The sequence below is a fragment of the Montipora capricornis genome, chromosome 6 (genome assembly GCF_036669925.1).
Source record: "Montipora capricornis isolate CH-2021 chromosome 6, ASM3666992v2, whole genome shotgun sequence".
Taxonomy (NCBI): Eukaryota; Metazoa; Cnidaria; class Anthozoa; order Scleractinia; family Acroporidae; genus Montipora; species Montipora capricornis.
The window spans coordinates 57,028,560-57,048,559 of NC_090888.1; the positions used below are offsets into that span (position 1 = coordinate 57,028,560).

The following is a 20,000-nucleotide window of genomic DNA, read 5'->3' on the forward strand; positions in this document are numbered from 1 at the left end:
ACCACAAGTGTACAAAACCTACACATGTTATACAGCAGGCACTCTTGAATTTTGTACTGCGTGGTGCTTACGTGGACTATTTTTGACATTTTCAGGTGACCATGCTAATAGACTACCCTAATGGACTACCCATAAGATGGACTACCCCTAACAATACTACTCCAAATAAGTTCTATTAAAGAAGTATGAGCTGCTCTTATACCTAGATTGCACATACTGTAGCAAATTGTTTATTTTTGTCATACAGACCCTCTGGTCTCCTTTTTTAAACTAATACTAAATCTTATCAGTAACTTATCAATCAGCAGTAGGCCAAAACAATTCATTAGTATCAAATTCTGTAAATATAATAGCTTGATGAGGCAAATACAAGCGAGGCACCCAGTGTAATGAAATTTTGAGTTTTTCATTATGAGCATGTTTAGTGTGAAGGACCCTGTGCCTGTTGAACTTCATTCGAACGTTGTTTACAAGTTTACTTGTGCAAGCTGTAATTCTTGCTACACCTCTGGACACGCATTCATGAACACTTAAACAGGGCAGGACCTCACATATCTTTCAACACCTTCAACAATCCGAGGCATGCCATAATTCCTGCTCTGCTGAATGTTTTTAAGTTATAGACCAGGCGACAAAAAATTCCCGGTCAAGATAAAGGAGGCATTACATATCTCCTGGGAGCAACCTTCTTAAACAAGCAATAATTATTATATCATGTTAATTTAACTCTCTTGTTCTAATTAGCACGTTACTATTAATATTCAGGCCTTCTGATATTATGCGATGGTGCAATTTCACACAATCGACCTCAAATCGCATCCGATCACACAATTCACGAAAAATCACATAATTCACAAAAGAACGCACAATATTCATGAAATAAAACATAAATCTACAATTTTCTTAAGATTTCCTGCATAAATACGCCTTTTTAAAGATGATTTACCTTGGAAAAAGGCTAAAAACCCTTTGTCACCTTCAATGTCGTAAACATTCGAAGTTCAAGGCATTAAATTTCATGTCGGAGGACTGGTACGAGTCTCATTCTTAAAGCTAAAGAGTTGCCTACTGCTGTAACACAAACACGCCCTTTGTTCAGATTAGCCAATCTGAGTGTCTGATATATGATCACCTTGAAAAATAAGCAAAGTTGTCAGTTTTTCGGCAAAATGTAGTTTTTTCGTTGAAAACTGATAAAAACTTGCTGTTTCTTCGATCAAGAAGGCAAGTTCCCACCTTCTGCTTAATCTGACAGCTCACGATCGAACAAGAAAGTACCCCAAATGTACGTTCCACGTGGACGATGGACTTATGTTTTGCTCGTCATGCAATATTGTGAAAAATATTCAGTCGTGACTCGAAGAGTCCCCTTTGATGTTCAACTACTACCTACAGGGGAGAAAGACTGTTTTGTTACATGTATGTTCAAGCTAGTTTTGTTATACAATACTATTATGAGATCAGATCCGAGTTTGACAGACTGGCATATGGTATTAATTAACCTACATGTACTGTTACAGTAATAATAAGTAACATAAGATGCTCTTAAAATCATCTTTTACAATGTAGTTAATATGTAAGTTTATGATCTGCCTGGCTAATTATGGATTGAATACTATTATTGTGAAGCAGGATAAAGTTTTAAAAAACTAAAAATTCAGTGCTGGTTTTTTTGCTGATCATGGCAAAATGAATTTTAAAAAGTTGGTTTGTTGTGTTTTGCACATTAAAACAAAACGTAAGAAGCTAGTCGCATGCAGGAATATCAATAATATATTATTGATCATTCATTTGGCATGTTAGCTGTGTCCTTTCAAATTTTAACGTGGTGCACCAATAGTGCAGAAGATCTCATTTTTCGTATTTATCCCAATTAATGTCGATCAAGATGCATAATAACTGTTCCTTTGCATTCAAAATGTCCTTAGGGCAGCAAAAAAGTGCTTCTCTTATCCTGAAACCTTATAAAACAAGCTTAAAATAGTTCAGAAAAAAATTGCATAATTTACATTATTTATCGCATAATTGGCCTTTCTAATCGCATCATCTGCCCTGCAAATTTCGCATAATTTGCATTTTTTCATCGCACCCTATCAGAAGGCCTGTATTATACACTCTTTTGTTACCTTTGGCTATTTTGTCAAATTAATTTATTTCACACTTGTCATTTATCTTTGTTTAGCATTACATTATAAATTCAAACGTAACTCTAAATTAATTCTACTTTCAACTGAAGATGGTCGTTGAACGACCGAAACATGTCTTGTAAATTTAGTTTCAAATGTGTCATTATTCTTATAAAAATTCTTTTTTCCTGTGCACGAATTTCTTAGCAAATCGTGGAATCCCATAACACCTCAGGGTAATTGCAAGATGGCAGCCAGAAGCGTTGTTGTTCAAGAGAGAAATGAGCAAGGTTTTTGTAATTTCCTGCAAAATTTGAAGGCAGTGTTTCACATGGCTTCTGATAGGATGCGGAAAAAAATTAAAGATTATGCGGAAATTTTTGGCCATATTATGCGGGAAACATGCGTTTTATTATGCGGAAATTACAACGGATTATGCGGAAACTTAAACAAGTTATAAAACTAATAATTAGGCCCGTCCAATGTATTTACATGCTTATGGTTACTCCGTAATCGAAATTGTAACCAATACAATCGCATTTGTGACTGAATTTTTGCCCTTTGTGATTAAATTACATGGAGGAGTCATCAATTTGCGACCAGCTTTGACCGTTGAAATAAAAGGGTCAGCAGTTGGGATTTTCCCGCAACTTTTGGTAAAATAAATAAAGCGATAAAAAATTTTGTTTCTCATCATGAATTTTGTGTCAATTTGGAGATAATGGAGCAAAATTGTAATACCTTTGGAGCGCGATCCATTCCCTCGATCATTGACTTAAAGTGCGCTTGATTCACCGTATTCCGGAATAAGAAGACGTGAAGTGATGAATTCAAAACGGTATGTCTGGCATTTTGAAGCAACAAGGATAATAAAGATATGTTTAAAATAGCATTTTAGCAGGTGTTCGACATTTTTAATGTGAATCCTGAGGCCTGGATACCACATGCTCACTAATATTAAAGTTATTTAATTTTTCAGTGTTGAACCATACCTCAATAAACTACTTTTCAATGGGTTATCAGTGTATAATTATTATGTATGGTGGATGTCCAGCAGAAAACACAATACAACAACTTTGAAAAAGTTGCAAATTTTTTCAGGAAACTCAATTAAGTGTTATTGCAACTGTTTAGTTACTGTAGTAGTGTAAGACCAGAAAAACAACTCTAAATGTTACATTCAGAAGAAATATTTCATTACTGTATTATAGACCACTAACCAATGCCAAGTCCTCTCCAGGTGCCAGCTGCAGAAGCCACTCTTAACTTTGAGGGTTCCTTAGCATGTAGCTCCGATGATGACGCATGTCGGGAATTGAGGACAATAATGCCTTTAGGACCCAGCAGAGGGGAAATAAATTCGCGGGCAATTACCACATTGCTGTCTATTTCTCTGTGATAGTCAGACAGATCGTCTGTCACTGCCTCAATATCTTTCTCAGATAGCCTTTTTGAGGCATCCATTATATAATCAAATGTCTCCAGTGCAACTTTTATGTCTTCAGGCTCTTCAACTTTTTTGCCTTGTTTCAACTCCTCTAATTTGTGCTCAAGCACTTCTTTGCCTTTTCCAAATAACTCCCAGAAATCTACTCCAATATGCTGCTTATCCTACTTAGAAAAAAATTACATAAATTTAGAAAGGGGTGACCACCAGGAGTATATTCCACTGTAACATGATGACTCACAACACTGCTCAAATTGTAAGGTGCGGAGCAACTTCAGAATACCCGTTCACTCCATTTACATGTGTTGGTGTGCTTTGGTGTGCCCCCTAGGGACTACCCACTGTATCCCGCAAGAAAAATTTCCCCGAAAGCCATATAATAAATCCTTTATTGACCAAGTTTGTTCAGTAAAGATGGCTGGATATTGGCCTCGCTCTTTTTTTGCGAGTTATGGACGACAACTTCGTCTCAGTCCATAAACATGCAAAAAAAAAGAACTTGGCCAATATCCAGCCATCTTGATCGAACAAACTTGGTCAATAACCCATATTTCTTATTCAATGAGATGCTAATGAGCGGACAGGTATTCTAGAGTTTTACTCGGTTGGAGAGAGACAGACTGATGGGAAAAGTTCAAAATTCATGCAAGCCATGGTTTTCTACACAAAAGGAAATCAAAAGCTTTTGGCTTCCACGAGACAACTTTAAAGACAATTTTTTTGCAAGCAAAAATCTAGCTTACTTGTACGTTAGTCTCCCCCATAGCCGTTTTTTAGATGTCACACAATGCTCGCCCCAAAGAAACGGCTGCTCACAACCGAACCACATTCTTTTCCTTTTGTGTTTGTGTTTTTTTTTGTACTCTGTTGAACAGCCCAATCACATAATAGCAAAGTGTGAATGATGTAAGATTTTGCGCGAAAAAGTTTCTGGCTTTTGTCTAACGCCGCACGCACGCACACCACCAAAACCCGGGACCAAAACTGGGCTGTGTTCATGGGCTACGATCATGACAGACGAAAAAAAATGTAAATGAAAGTCCCAAGCACAAAGGCTCCATGTGCTCATCGTTGTATGTTCAGCTCATGAGAGAATATATATTTTCTGGAAATGTCTAATTGTAAGCGTCAATCAATAGATTCAAAGGCTGAAAGCTTCCTACAGATTGAAAACAGAAGAAAAGAGCAGCATTCAGAACTTGCTGTCAACATATCGAGCGAAGCTACTTGATTTCTTAGTCCCTTTATTAGGCAAATTGAAATAGATATCTTCCTTCTTTACAATGGTTTTTCGATTTGAAAGCTTCTAGTAATAATTATTAGCTTGAACTTTGCAGAGTCTTAAGCCACAAACAAAGCTCATTCAAGCGTCGCCAGTATTTTTCGGTGTCCCTAAACAAAGGCCAGAAATCCACATGTTTATTTGTGACGTCTCCGATGACGGGATACAAATATAAAAAACATTGTCTGATTGGCCCCGGCAAGTTTCAAAGGTTGGCACGAACTGGTTCAAATGAAACCGCAGCTGTGATTGGCTAATATCGGTAAAGGAATGTGGTTCGGTTGTGAGCACCCGTTTCTTTGGGGGGAGCATTCGGTGACATCCCAAAAAAACGGCTGCGGAGGAGACTAAAGGCCACTGCACACTAGCCAATTTTTTGTCGCAGAACTGCAGATTTTTACTCGGGGTCAATTGGGCTAAACATTTGTCGGGACATCAGCTTGCCGCACACTAGCCGATTTTTTGTTGCGACTAACCGCGTTTAGGCTTGGGGCTGAGTAGATCTCCACCATGTTGGAAAAGACGCTTGTTCATGTGACTCTGATGACAATTCCTCATTGGTTGAGGTACGCACGAGCCCCAACAAATTGTCTTGGTCCACCGCACACTAGCCGACAAAGCCCGACAAGACGCTTTGAGATCTAGCACTGTCAGATATCGCCCGACAAGCCCCGATTTTGTCGCAGACTTGTCTGAATTCCCTGCACACTACCCGACAAGTGAAGATTTTTTGTCGGCTGACAAAATATCGGCTAGTGTGCGGTAGCCTTAACTCGTATGTGTGCTCGTTATTAATTTACAAAATTGCCGTGACTAGACATCTGATATAATGGCCTCTTTCATCAATAAGCCCAGCATACAATTTCAATTTCCATACTGCTTTCTAATTGATACAGCGACTCCCGATATAACTCGAACCTTCTGGAAAAATAGAAAAAAAGGTTAGAGTTATCGGAAATTCGAGTTATCGAGGGTAAAATTATATAGAACAATGACCTGAAGGTAAGCTTAACTGAAAATTCCTTCGAGTTAATTAGCGGGAGGGTTTCGAGTTATCGGCAGTCAACTTTCCTTTATATTCTGCCACCTTTTTCATCGAAAATATAAGCTTACTTAAGCTTTCTATAAACTTATTATTCTCCTTAATCCAAAAACACAGCGTAACAAGATGTTTAGCGTTATGTTTGCGACCCTCATAAATTCAGAAAGCCTTTATCCAGTTCAGTGTAAATTTCGAGCTGCCAGAGTTATGCACTAGTCATTTGTTTTCCCCACCCCTCTACCCCCGGGGATAGTGGGGACATATGGGGAAATTACTAGGGCAATTATGCGAGATTACGCTATAATTACGCCTCTAGGGGGTAGGGAAATTACAAGATTTTCGTACCTCTGCCCTACCCCTCTGGGGACATACAGGGGGAAATATCGGGGAATTCTTACCTAGGAGGACTGGGACCAAAAACAAACGAAGAGCAATGGTAATGAGTATTTTCACACGTGCAAAAATTTTTTTTTTGGTCGCTTATTCCTGTCTTGTTTCTATCCAGTTCTTTTTTTTTTTTTTCCGTTCCTTATATAGTTCATGTGGCACACACAAATGGCAAGAACTGTACATTGTGGTAATCTCCCTAACATTTCCTTGATGACTCAGAATCTTTTAGAAACAGAGGGGTGGGGGAATTACGTGTGTTTGTCTGCTCTAGTCCCCAGTGGAAATACACCTACTTTACAACCATTCAAATGTAATTTCCCTCCCCATCCCCGGGGGTCAAGGGGTGGGGGAAGCAAATGACTAGTGCATTAACCCACTGAATCCAAAACATACCTCGTCTGTGAACCATCTATATGTGAACACAACTTCGTTCAGTGGAATTGACGTAGGACAGCAACCTTCTATTTTTGTGAAGTAAAGTTTTTCAATGCCAAGCCATCTGCTCACGAGTTCAACAGGTTCCATCACTGCAGGTCGCAGTCAGTCAAAATGGAGGTGACTCAATGCTGCTTACGTCTTGTAACTGACAGGGAGGTGGGGGAGAGGGGTGATGAAGATAGTGAAATTCGATATCGAAACTTAGCAGCGCTAGCGGTTCAATTTTTCTTGCAGCTTACAAAAGCTGCTATGCTGCCGTCGACGGGATTCATTTGTCTGCGTGTCGCGTATCGCGAGGCCTTCTGGGAGGAATTGAGTAGGCTCATATGAAGGGGGCGTTCGCTGCGGCCAGCCATTGAATGGTTCGCTGGGGGTGCTCAGTCTCGCGGGCTCAGAAAACCTCAGAAAACTTCGTGTTCTCCCGACCCGCCGCCATGTTGAAAGCTGAGAAGACCCTGGGAATGAGGTTGGTTCCTGCATTTAACGCAGTAACTCGAAGAGAAGCCATGCAAAATTGCAACGTTTTAATAGCTTTTATGAAAGGAAGTAACGAAATCCTTTTCTGATGGCGATGTACTGATCATGATAATAGGAGCAGAGTTCATTTCACGATCCGTGACGTCACCTGACTGAAATTAATTCAAAGATCGACAATTTTTGCGGACGTATTCAAGCTTTTCTAGATGGTTTGTCTGGGATCGTACGCAGCATGTTTCAAAGAATCGTTATTGTACACTTTTTGGGGAAAATTTTCTTTTGCGACTGTCTCGAGATTTGATAATTTGTCATGAGTTTACTGCACGAAGATGCAATGAGGCCTCTTCAATTTGCCTGGTGTCACAATCAATTGTAAGCCATGAATCCCGAGGAGTTAGAACTGCTATCAGATTCAAAGTACCGCCAGTTTATTAACGCCATCGAAAAGGCTCTGAAGAGTTTCGAGTATTCCAGTGAATGGGCGGACCTTATTTCTGCACTAGGAAAACTCAACAAGGTATAGTATACATACACGTACAGTTTGTAAGCTTAATCTTAATTAAGGCTACTTCTTCCTAGTTCAGTTGAGAAATGATACTTGATCGATGAGCTTATAATAATATAGAGTCTTACAAAATAGGTTATCTTTTCTGTTTGAGATCCTTACCTTTAAAGGTTAGCTATTTTCAGTTTTGAGAGTGCATATGTGAATTGGTCAAATGCAAATAACGGTGGTTATAAGAAAAAATAAAATTAATTCATATCAAGTTGACATGTTGGTTCATGGTTATGGACAGCTGTTATGGAGGACAAAACAGAGTAAACAGCTATAATTTGTGAATTCAATTTATTCTACAAGACACTATACACAAAGACTGCTGTTTTATTTTATTTTATTTTATTTTTTCTTTCAAACAATTACTACATGTACATGTAGTATTTTTTAATCAAATGAGTATAATTATGAGTACAGTCAACTGCTATAAACATTACATATTTCCTGTTATACTTATAAATCTTATCTTTGTAACAGTGATTGTTTTCTGATTTAATAAAGTTATGATTCTCGAATTCGTAAAAGGCTATTGTACAGTGTAGTGTGGTCCCATTGGGTATTAGGCACTCATCTTGATCCAGAGATCAGTCCAGGGTTCAAGATCTGTCCTGACCACACGTTAAATTTGATCCAGCACTTGTGAATGGCTGACTGGTTTGTCTGGAGCAAGGATGTGTGTAATCATCTTTGTAAAGATCCACACCAGCCTAGTGCTGCCTTTCTGAAAAAGTTATGGAAGCTTTTCAGAGAAGAATAGAGAACCATGAAACTTGACCCAAGAACAAATCAATAGAGGCCGGGTTTAACACTTTTGCCCGAGCAGCTTTCCAGTTACAATGTTGGAATAACACAAATTTTGTCAGTTATCTCTTGCTTACAGGGAGTGAACTTAATGCTACATGTACTTATCTGTTGGCTTGCTTGAACATCAGGCTACTGGCAGGAAAATGTGACGCTCTAATTATCTGTGATAAAAATTAAATTCTTCCTACTTTCCCCTCTCCCCCCATTCCAATGTTGGTTGAAACAGTGACCAAAGGCCTGCACAGTATTTTGCATCACATTATCAACATTGGTATTGGGGGGGGAAGAAGAGGACCAATATATTTTGTCAGTGGGTGCCACTCAAGAATTAATTTTTTCCAAGAGTTTTGTCCAAGATTGCAGTTTGACCTCAGTCATGCTTCTTTTGTAATTAGTTCTGTAAATGGTCAGATTTTCAAGTTTTCTTGCATAGGTACTATAAACCGTAGGCCCCACCTCACATCCTTGCGAGTAATCAAATTGCTTGGCTGTTTCCAAAGTGTAGGGGGTCTACAGCTGTTGTCCCTGTAGTAGTGGCCTTGTTCTTTACTTTCCTATTAAATAATTAACAGCTATTCACCAAAGTGGAGGTGGCTAGTGGTGGATATTCGGGGTGAGTTACACCCACAACTGCGAACCGACACTGAGGTGAATAGTAACTGTTGTTTCAGTATATACTAAAAACTAAAATGGCGGGATAATATAACACAAAAAGATTATTGTTACTCATTTATTCCTGCAACAATTTCTGTTAGTAACGAGGTCTAACAATATTTCCAGGCGCAAATCCCGCTTGAGTTGCTCGGGGGTGACTAGCAAAGGATATTCAATTCGAGTTTGAGAAGCCAATCAGAGCACGCCTTCGACCCATCCTCTGTTTTAGTATATACTAAGCAATGTGGCTTAAGTCCTCTAAACAGTATTACAAGTTTGTCCTGAAAAGCCTAACAGTTCATGTGTTGCCAGTTTAATGAAGTTTGCAACTTGCTTTTTCGATTGCCTCCATTATTCATTTTATTTTACTGTGAAAGTACATTGTATTAACTTTCACCCAATGTTTCCTTTGTATAGGTATTACAAAATCACACCAAATTCAAAGTAGTTCCAAGAAAGCTGACCATTGGCAAACGATTAGCACAATGTATGCATCCGACATTGCCGAGTGGTGTGCACCTCAAAGCATTAGAAACCTACGAACTCATCTTCACACGCATAGGGCACAAAGGTCTTGCCCAGGACTTGTTTATCTACAGTGCAGGACTTTTCCCACTGCTTGGAAATGCTGCTATGTCGACAAGGCCTTTACTGATGACTATGTATGAGAACTATTTTCTTCCTCTTGGTAAAGCACTGCTTCCTGGATTGTCAGGACTTCTGCTTGGGCTTCTGCCTGGAATTGAAGAAGGGTCAGAATATACTGACAGGTCTGTTTCATGGTGGTATCCATATTAGCATGATGTGGCTCAATGTAATTTTGACAATGTTAACCCTTTTCTCTCTAAGAGTGCCACTTGAAATCTTACTCTTACACCAGACAATTTCCCTCATCGCTATGGAACTCTTCAGTCAGAAAGGGGTTAATCTCAAGACCAACCATTCAGCAGTTTTCTCAGACACAAAATACAAGGGCTACCATGGAGTCTCTGGGATGCCCTTGTGGTGTAACAATAAAATTTAAGGTCTCAGTAAAGGATAATGAGGTGTCCACAGAAAAATAAAATTGTTGCACTGCTAGGTATTTTCTGTATAGGGTCAAACTGTATATCATATTAACCCTTCAACATGCAAACCGGCCTAAACTGGCCAAACTTATTATTTTACTCTGTCTAATGCCAGACGATTTTACTCGTCAGTGGGGAACCCCTGGGAGTCAATGGGTTAAAGCTAGTAGATTGAAGTTTCAGTTTTTTGGTATTTAATATTGCCTTTTAATTTGGAGGCCTCAAACTCAGAGTGATCAAGTCTGCTGCAGAAGCTCCTGCCGCTTTGCTTTATTGTGAAAACAACCGCACTTTGTTGCATCTTAGTCACAGATGAATGCACTCCCATACTGTGTGAGGAATTTTTGAATGTTGCAAATTGCAGGAAATATCAAACAGTCTCCGAAGACAAACGAAAAATTCCTCAAACGGTAGTTGAGGTAGTAAAATCATCTATTAGAGTTGAAAATTTGGAAGTGATATCTTAAAACTCATCAGGACTGGAGGTCCAAGAAGTTGTAATTTTGGCATCAAAATAAAGCCCTAGAAAATTGAGCTTAAAGATTTTGTGTGCTGAATAACTCTGCCTCCTACTTGAAAGCCAATAATGCTGAGCCAATCAGCGTTTGGACATGTGCTAAGATAGCAGATAGCGTGTGAAGGCTGTCAATTGACACCTGGTTCTTTCACATGATATGATACGTCAAACAGTTTTTTGCACACGGATTATGGTGGGGAACAAAAGAAAAGCGATTTTAGTAATTTTTCCGAATTTTCTTTTTCGGGAAAATAGACTTCACAGCTCACCAATTCAAGATTTGCATAGACAAAAATTAATATTTGAGCAAGACACCCAAATTTTCCTTTATCCAGAATTTCTCTTGGGCTCTTATTTGAGCTTTAGTGAGGTCTCCATGATCGTCTGATGTTGATCCCATTCCCTGCTCCTTATGAAAAATTGCTAGAAATGCAAGACCATTCTTAAAACAAATAACTCTGAATTTAATGAGAGGAAGTACTGTATGTGCTGTTTCTCAGATATAATACCCCTTGCCAACAGTGACAATTAAGTTCTGATAATGGAGTACTTAGTGAAACAGGGCTACATGTAACTCAGGCCTAGCAAAAAGTTAAAATCCCCACTTGCCCAATAGGCAATCAAATTTGATGACCCATTTGCCCAAGGTTCTCTTCCACTTACCTGGGCTAATTAATTCATTATTCATTTAAAACAGAGAAATACTGAATAAAGTATTATTATTATTGCAGTTGGTAAACGTATGGATGCTAAAATAAATAAATAAATAAGTAAATAAGTAAATTAGCAATAAAATATAAAAAATCTTACGGACAATCTAAAGCTCTCTAATACTAAAACTACATTGAGCTCCTATACTATTCCCACGGGGTAAGTCAATTGGCGGTAGCTTTGAAAGTTCTCACTATGTTGAGAGAACTCGAGATGGTATCCTTCTGCATCCTTCTCAAAACGTCATAGCCCCTACTGCCAAAGAGCTTCTTCATTGTCAGGTCTACATCCCTTAACCATCCCCCCAGCACGCCAATGATGATGTTACATTGTTCAACGTCATAGCCAGGGTACTGTTTCTTTAGCTCAAATTATTATTATTATTATTATTATTATTATTATTATTATTATTATTTAAGACCTGTTTTTAATTTTTTTGGACTGATTGAGTGAGTGCTTTTCAAGTGGGCAAGTGGTCAGAGGAAGTGATTTGCCCAAGTGTGAAATCTGCTTGTCCTGGATGCCCTGATGGGGCTTTACTCTAAGCGCTGTAACCAAGAAGCAGATAATTCACGAAGTGTCCCCTTGCTCTTCTCTCCAACTTCAGCATCGCTTTTGTCTCAGAATACACTCAGACAATTAACATCACAAAGTGTCCCCAAATGCTGCTGCACAAGGAAGGATAAACAGCTACATTTACCCTAAGCTGAAAATAACTTTAACCCTTTGACACCCAAACTGGCCTGAACCAGCCATACATAGTATTTCACTCTGTCTAACGCCAGACGATTTTACTTGTCAGTGGGGCACCCCCAGGAGTCAATGGGTTAACCTTCACCCTTACAATCCAGGTGATCTGGTGACGTAATTCGGAGGACTGGAGAGAAAAATTGTAATGCCGTATCCCACAACCGCGCGTGGCCTTAGGTGTTGTTTCCAAACTCCCTGCAGTATTGCCATCGCCAAAACTCAACAGATCATTACGTGTCTACCACATTGCCTGTTACTGAATGAACATTCAAGTAGACCCGACAAGATCTACCCTCACCTCTGCCATGTTGAATTAAAAAATAAGGCCGCCCGCGGTTGTTGTATACGGCGTTAAAAGTTTTCTCCCCAGTCCTCCGAATTACGTCACCAGATCACCTGGATGTACCTTATTGTTGCAAATAGGTAGCAAATGCTTAGACTTACATGGATACTTCATGTTGGATAACAAAATTGGCCATCCATGTAATTAAATACATTTGTGGACATAAGTGCTGAGAAGACTGGTGTCGTTAACCCATTGACACCTGGGAGCGAGACTTTACAGAATAATAATTTTACTCTAACGCCAGACGATTTCACTCGTCTATGGTGACAGTTCAGGAGTCTATGGCTTTAATTTAAGTATGGGTATCACCTTCTCTTCACTCATAGAGGACCGTAAGTGTTGGTCTATTCAAGATTTGGATCCAGGACCCCCTGCACAGCTGACTGGCAGCTTATCCTTTTGTGTTAACCAAGTTCTCCTTTGCTTAACTTTTCTTAGGACTATTTCATTGCTGGGTTCTTTCAGTGAGAACATGGACAAGAAGATATTCTACACCACACTGTGGGGATGCGTTTGTTCATCACCCAGCATCCGATTACCGGCTGTCACCTTTATAATGACAAGACTGAGCAAGAAAGGAGTTGGGAATAAAGAGTATCTCTTGGGAAATGATATACCTCTCATGGTTTGTGTCATCTTTGTTGATTTGTTTCCAGAGTCAATCAAGGTGCCTGTTACAGTTTACCCTCATCTACTAAGTAAACATGCGTGACAAGTGCACTGCTTGATTGACTCTGAAGGAACTGCTTGCAGTTTAGTTTAGTTGTAATTTCCTAGAAAAAATTAATGTTCTTTAATAACATCTTTTTCATCCTTGCTGGGTGACTGTCAGCCTGGATGTGGCATGCAGTTTTGAACTTTATTTAGATATTCACCCTGTGTATTGATTACCCGTATGTCCTTTTTTTATGAGATCATTGTACTATTACACGGCCATTTTGCTCTTGCCTCTATTCCTTTGTGTGTGAGCAGTAGAGCAGACAGAGTGGCACAATTCATGTCCTTCGTGACTGGTGGTTGGGGACTTAGTGGGTGTATATTAGGTGCTTTGTGTTTAATCCTGCTCTGATAACCGACTTGTTTTGGTTTCTTTCTAGGGTTGCTGTTCAATTTGTCTTCTTTGAAATAGTTAAGGGTACCCAACAGAAAATTTAGTTGGTATATCAGTTTTTATTACACATAACATGAGAATTTGATTCCATAAAGCTCATTTGTACAAATCTATATGCCTTATTTTCACATGTGGAAAAGGCTTATACAGCCAATCAGAATGGCATACAGCTATTTCACATGCAGAAGTATAACCAATCAACGATAGCGTAAAGGCGTTTCCATGCCAATTACTCGTGCATCTTGTGCAAATCGTACATTGTTATTGAATTAAATTAAATTTGCATTTGGTTCTATTGTTAGTGAGTTTTTGTTTCTAATTTGTGTTCAGAAAACTATGTTAATGAAAATTCTCGTGTTATGTGTAATAAACAGTTCACGACATAGAAAGTGCTTTGTACGGGGTTTTATTCACTCGTCGTTTGTGTCAAAAACCCTCAATCGCTCGTTCCTCGCTCGTTTGGGTTTTTGACACAAACAACTCGTGAATAAAACCCCATATGCCGCACTTTCTATGACGTAAACTATATGGATGGAATGCTTCCCACATTTTTCAAAATTTATGCCGTGCCACCAGTTAGACTTTTTTAAGGTTTCTGAGAACAAGTTACTAGGAGACCACTCCAAACATTCACGACCGGGGAAAAATAGTCCCCAACGTTTTTGGATGGCTTGTTTTTGCATTTTTTTGTCAGTATTTTGGGGGAAGAAAAGAGTTCTCTGGAAAATCCTTCGAAATTAACTTTTAGTAATCAATTTCTTGCTAAAGGAAGATTTTATTCCCTAAAACGAACTTTCGAACTCCGAGCAGATCGTAATCATCGAGCTGATAAGAACATCCTTTCAAACGGACCTTATCTTGGCAATGTCCCTTCAAGGCTTTTAGTTGAAATTTGTTGGTTGGGGGCCCCTGTGGTACTGATTGCCCTGCAATCACAATACCAAGAAAGACCTTTTGTTCTTTGAGGTACAATGTCGAAAATCTTCTAAAAAGTCAATAAAGGGCACCATTGTGGGATTAAAAAAGCACATACAATTTTTACCGTGGTGCTCCCCTTTCTAGTCCCCGGGATCGTGAAAAGAAGTTAAGTCACGCTTCTTCTTATTAATTTCTGACCCAAGGTTCAAGCAGTGGGTGTGTCCCTCGGGGATAGCAGTGTCCTTGCCCAGCGAAGCACTCTTGACTTTATTCTTGCCTTTCTACCAATGGACACACTTTACCTCACACCAAAAGAAAAGGTGGCGTTAGTTGCAGCTGCTCTCGAGGTCTTACTGCGTAGAGATATGTCGTTGAACAGACGTCTTTATTCATGGCTTCTGGGAACAAATTCAACAAAGGACGAAAATCTGTCGAGGACTGACAGTGTATGCAGTAGCGACGCCGATCAGGACGGGCCCACAGAATCTTTCTTCAGCTTGTATGCGCGGCCACTTGTGATCGAGGCTGTTAGGACAGTGTTTCATACTCAGGCGAAATTTGAAAAGCACGACACCAACGGAGCTAAGAAAACACGACGTTTGGAAATTCTCAAACCGTTCAGAATACTTATCAGCCTTTTGGACAAGCCCGAAATTGGTGGAATGATTTTGGAGGATGTTTTGCTCGATGTGTTTAGGGCGTTGTACAGTCAGTGTAAAGTCTTAAAAGAAAACGGGGCGGCTTTTGAAGAGAGCGGAAGGAAAGATTCACTAGAGAGCGCACATCTTGTCAGTGGATTAACTGACACCGCGAAAACGAAACTTATAGATGAACTTATTAAAACCGCTAATTTGCTTTTCAATGCTTTTGAGCCTTACTTTATGTGGGAGTATATAGCAAAGGTGCTTTCTGATTGCGATAAACCAGCACCGTCCGAAAGCCACTGTGATGATAAGGGATTTCACAAAAAGACCTCCACAAATTTCGCAGAAGTGTTTCGGTTGACAGATTTTATTCTTGATGTGGTTACTCTGGTAAGTTTTCTAATTATCTCCATGTGTTTTTGTTTGTTGTAATAGACGTGTTTTTGAATCAAAGCCAAATTAGATACTTTGGCCGCGGTTTTACGAAACTTAATCCAGTCATAAAGGAAACACGTGGAACCGGCCCGAAGCGCGGGAAAATGCGAACGAGCCAATCGAAATTGGTTTTGCTTTTACGTCTGATTGGCTGAGAATGTGGCGTGCGACTTTTATGCTGATCACCATGTGTAGTAGGCTCGATTGACCAGCTGTTTTGTGCGCCCGCGTTCCTCTGCGCGCACCTCCGAGCTGGATCACTGGTCCAGCCAATTGTATTTGCGGCCAGTCGGAAAGTCACCTGCCTGCCAAGTACAAAATACAATTGGCTGAATACGAAATACAATTGCGACGGGTGCTACGTCGGGGACAGACGACGTGGACCAGTGATTCAGCCGTTCGTTGGGAGGAGGATGTTAACCGCACTCCTAAAGCGGCTGGAAGTCGAGCCTACATGCGTGGCTATGCGAAAGTAAAGAAATGTCCGAATTAATTTCGACACTACATGGAGAACCTCTGTTATGGTGTCGGTGATGCATGATCAAAGATATCCCGCAATACTCTATTTTTAACGATTGGTCGCATATTTTCTATTTATTTTAGGAAGCTGATGTAGAGATTCAGACCGAACATTGGCCGGAGCTTTTGCGTCGAATTACGATAGAGATGACTAAACGATGTGAGACAATGACGCTGGAAGACGTCAAGGAAGGGATTTGCTTGTGTTCGAAGCTTCTCTCAAAGGTTATGCCTTCCATGAAAACTGGGGATAAAAGCGATTCTGGCTTATCAGCAAATGATCAAAGAAAAGAATTTGAGGAATCCTCAGAACATGAAATGAGTGAGTGGAATATTATTGAGTTGAAAGGTGACGCGCGCCAAGTCAGTGGAACTGACAAGTCTCTGGAGAGTTCGCAAGAGGTGTTTGCAGAAGAAGCATCGCAAAGCGAACTCACCAAAGTAGAGGGAGACCCAAAAATTGAAGAAGCCGTAGAGCAAGTAGAAGAGGTAAAAAGTGAGGAAGATGACGTACATTGTGGAGATAAAAACGAAGAGCTTTCAGATAATATGGAGGAATGGAGTGATTTCCAAGCAGAATCATCAAACGAGAGGGAAGTCAAATTTGACGAGAAAAGTGAGGTACAAAATGGACTAGAAAACAGTGTTGTCGCTGGAGTGAGATTGAAAACACAAACACAGCCTTTTCAGTCTTCTCTCATCCAAGCATGTGTGAAGTTTTTCCAGGATTTCTTTGCTAAGTTTGTTTTGCAAAGGGTCTTGAAATACCTAAACTCTTTGGACACTGGCAGAGGTTCTGTCCCTGGGATAGCAAGCAAAAAATGTTACACAGCAATGCGAGCAAGTGGAATCATTAGCGATGGCATGTGGAAAGAGATCGATCTATCGAGCAAAGACGGAAATGAGAAGCTGGCCGAGGGCGGCTGTTCAGCATCAAATCTGAAGACGAGAAGACAGTTCACGGGACAAACCATTTTCTTGTCTCCGTTCAGAACATTGAAGTCATCCAAGAACTGTGCTGAGGCGTTTGTAGCAGCCTGTAAGCTCTTGCTGAAATTGTCCTGCTTTCCAGTTTGTTCTCGCAAGGATTCTCAACCAGAAACGGCTGACATAAGTGAAGGTATGATAAATTGGAGGGTTAATGCCAAAGAAACAATGTTCGTTGCAAGTTGAAGCTCGTTTTTGTTGCAAAACAAGAATGTTAGATATCCTGTCTTAACAAATCTTTTGTTAGCCGAATGTAAAGAGGAAAACAATTCAGCTATTTTCTGTTTTTTGTGAAGCTGTGGGCGATCATTTATTTTGCAGGTTAAAACGCGTGATTAGTTCGCATTCGCTTGTATCTGCTCATCACGAAAAACTAACGCAGTCTCTTAATAATTTATTTGACTCGTTGGTTCACAGAGAGGGTTAGGACTGAGTGCTGTGAACCACAGTAATACAGGTAATTTTGGCCAATCACAACAGGTTCAAGCAATCTATGAGCCAATCACAATGCAAAGCGAATACAACTTTACAGGCGGCTGGCCGCTTAGCGCGAGAAACACGAACAGTAATACATACATACAGTAATATTAGGGAACTCAAGCAAGCGACGTTTTTGAGCTGGGGACGGCAACCGGAAGTGAGTTCTTTTGACAGTTTGAGTACCATTTTTATATTGTCAAGTATCTCTTCACTATAGGAGATGATTAGTTTGAAATCTGGTAGTGCCTACTACCCTGGCATGCAAAATGTTCACTTCCGGTTTCCGTCCGTGGCTTGAAAACGTTGCATGCTTTAACTCCCTATTGTTCGATTGCCCTATGCCTCTGATTGGTTGAAAATGTGGCGTGAGCGTTTGAACAAATTACCAACTTCAGTAGCAGCTTAAATTAAACAAAGCCTTTCTCGACTAAAAAATCGGCTTTACAAAAGAACTTACCAGTATACCTCGAGGTACTCCAGCTGAGCGACAGAAATCCTTCTGTATGTCAATTGTCACGCCAGATCAGGAAAAGACTAAGTTTAATCCGTCGACAAAATGTTTATTTTCCTCTAACATATCAAATTCTCCAGGCGAATATTTTTCATCGTTTTCACGTTTTTTTAGTAACATTTGAGCAACATCATAGTCCTTTTTTCAATCACCCCGGAATCGCTGTTTTTGTAATTTATTTTAAAATTCTTGCAATACGTTGTCTTCACAGCACCCAAGATGTTGTCACTCCCAGAGTGGCTTCAGTCTTTAATCCTGTGCTGTTTTGAAATCAGTGACTTTGACATTCGAAGTTCAGCCGTGGGTACACTGTTGGATCTTATCAACTTGACGCTGTCGGTCACCACTGGTCATGTGCATAAACCCAGGCCCTCCGCACCTGTGGTGGTCATTCCTATGATTTCCCAGCAGTCTTTAGGAATGATCGAGAATTCTGATTTATATGAGGTACAGCCATATGTCAAATTATTTTTTTCAATAAACTTAGTACGTCTGTAGCTCTTTTTTGTTGGATTTCAATCGTTTACGCACGTTAAGTTATCGTAACATAGAATTATAATGGTCTTGAAGAAAACCTAATCCCCCTTTTTTTTTTAATGATCATTCCTGCCCGTTACATCGAGAAAATAAAGGTGCATAATATACTCGTAAATAAATGCGAGAACTGGAGTCACTCCTGTTAACTACACTTTGGACCTTTTCTCAACTATTCAGAGAACACATTTTTCCAGAAGCTCTGGATTGATGCGGAAGGAAAATTAGAGGATAAGCTCTTTGAAAGAAACTTCACTAACGAGAAAGGATTAAATTAAATTATGGGAAAGATATTGATTGCCCTCAACACATCAAATTAGACAGGGCCAGGTGTTTCGGCCTATGTGGGCATTCAACTTTATATTACCCAGATTTTCAGGTAGCCGTTCTTAGGGAATCACGCAACGTTTTGCATTGCGTGACACTTCTAACTGTTGTTTTTGAGACTACACGAAGTTACTTTCGGCTTGTACAAAAGGGTTCATTTTTGCACGACCTTCTTTTTTTAATATTAGGTAATCGGGGAGAGTCTGTGGGATGAAATTCAGGAAGGCACAACTCAATATCATGAGAGAATCGTTGAACTGTTTCTTCAGCTTCATAACTTGACGCCGTCGTCTTCACTTTGTGCAAATGTCATCGGCAACTCGTTAGTAGATGTCAGCAAGGTATGCACTGGTTTGCTCCCGACTCTTTTGCGCGTTAAAAAGGAATCAACATTTGAATGACAATCACGTTTTTCGTTTCTCTTACGATGTGGTCACTGATATAGACTGCAACATTTCCACTGCAACCTGCTGGTCTTCATCGGGCGATGAAGTCGACTGGTTATCAATCACCTAGAAATCGTCATTGAGACAAAAATGGTTTTATTGTTACTATCATGCATCGTGATTATCATCGTCACTATTGGACTTTTTCTTGATGGGTAACTACAACCTTGTTTTTACGACATCGAGCTGACATTTATATTTTTATGCCATAAATTAACTGGCGCTTTTTTGCAACGTGGCTTAGCCGAAAAACGATGTGGCTTACTTCCATATCCAAACTGTTTGTAATCGGTATTCTATAGGGAAGATATCGTTGACGATATCATTGGCAGAAAAAACCGAAGGTTCTTTTGTTCCTGTGGTTGGCAAATTTGAATAACAAAAGCAATGTTTGTAAACAGATATCTTCCCTACAGTTTGACTTGAAAATAGCGCACGTTTTGCATATTCCCTAGGAGATCGGAAAAATACTACGCAACTC

At 39.8% G+C, this 20,000-nt stretch overlaps 2 protein-coding genes across 2 annotated transcripts in view; one reads left to right on the forward strand and one right to left on the reverse strand.

The window, feature by feature from the left end:
• LOC138052583 (uncharacterized) overlaps window positions 1-7,011 on the reverse strand; it is a 16,213-nt gene extending 9,202 nt beyond the window's left edge. Inside the window, exons 1-2 of the mRNA XM_068899118.1 lie at window positions 6,681-7,011; window positions 3,347-3,737 (exon numbers count right to left, since the gene is read on the reverse strand). Of these exons, the coding sequence (XP_068755219.1) occupies window positions 3,347-3,737; window positions 6,681-6,812 (523 nt within the window). The 5' untranslated portion in view covers window positions 6,813-7,011. The remainder of the gene's footprint in view (window positions 1-3,346; window positions 3,738-6,680) is intronic.
• A 120-nt stretch (window positions 7,012-7,131) lies between these two features.
• Window positions 7,132-20,000, forward strand: part of LOC138052633 (protein dopey-1-like) — a 31,649-nt gene continuing 18,780 nt past the window's right edge. The window contains exons 1-7 of the mRNA XM_068899172.1: window positions 7,132-7,719; window positions 9,634-9,986; window positions 13,046-13,232; window positions 14,840-15,670; window positions 16,319-17,354; window positions 18,424-18,659; window positions 19,262-19,414. Coding sequence (XP_068755273.1) covers window positions 7,582-7,719; window positions 9,634-9,986; window positions 13,046-13,232; window positions 14,840-15,670; window positions 16,319-17,354; window positions 18,424-18,659; window positions 19,262-19,414 — 2,934 coding nt within the window. The 5' untranslated portion in view covers window positions 7,132-7,581. The remainder of the gene's footprint in view (window positions 7,720-9,633; window positions 9,987-13,045; window positions 13,233-14,839; window positions 15,671-16,318; window positions 17,355-18,423; window positions 18,660-19,261; window positions 19,415-20,000) is intronic.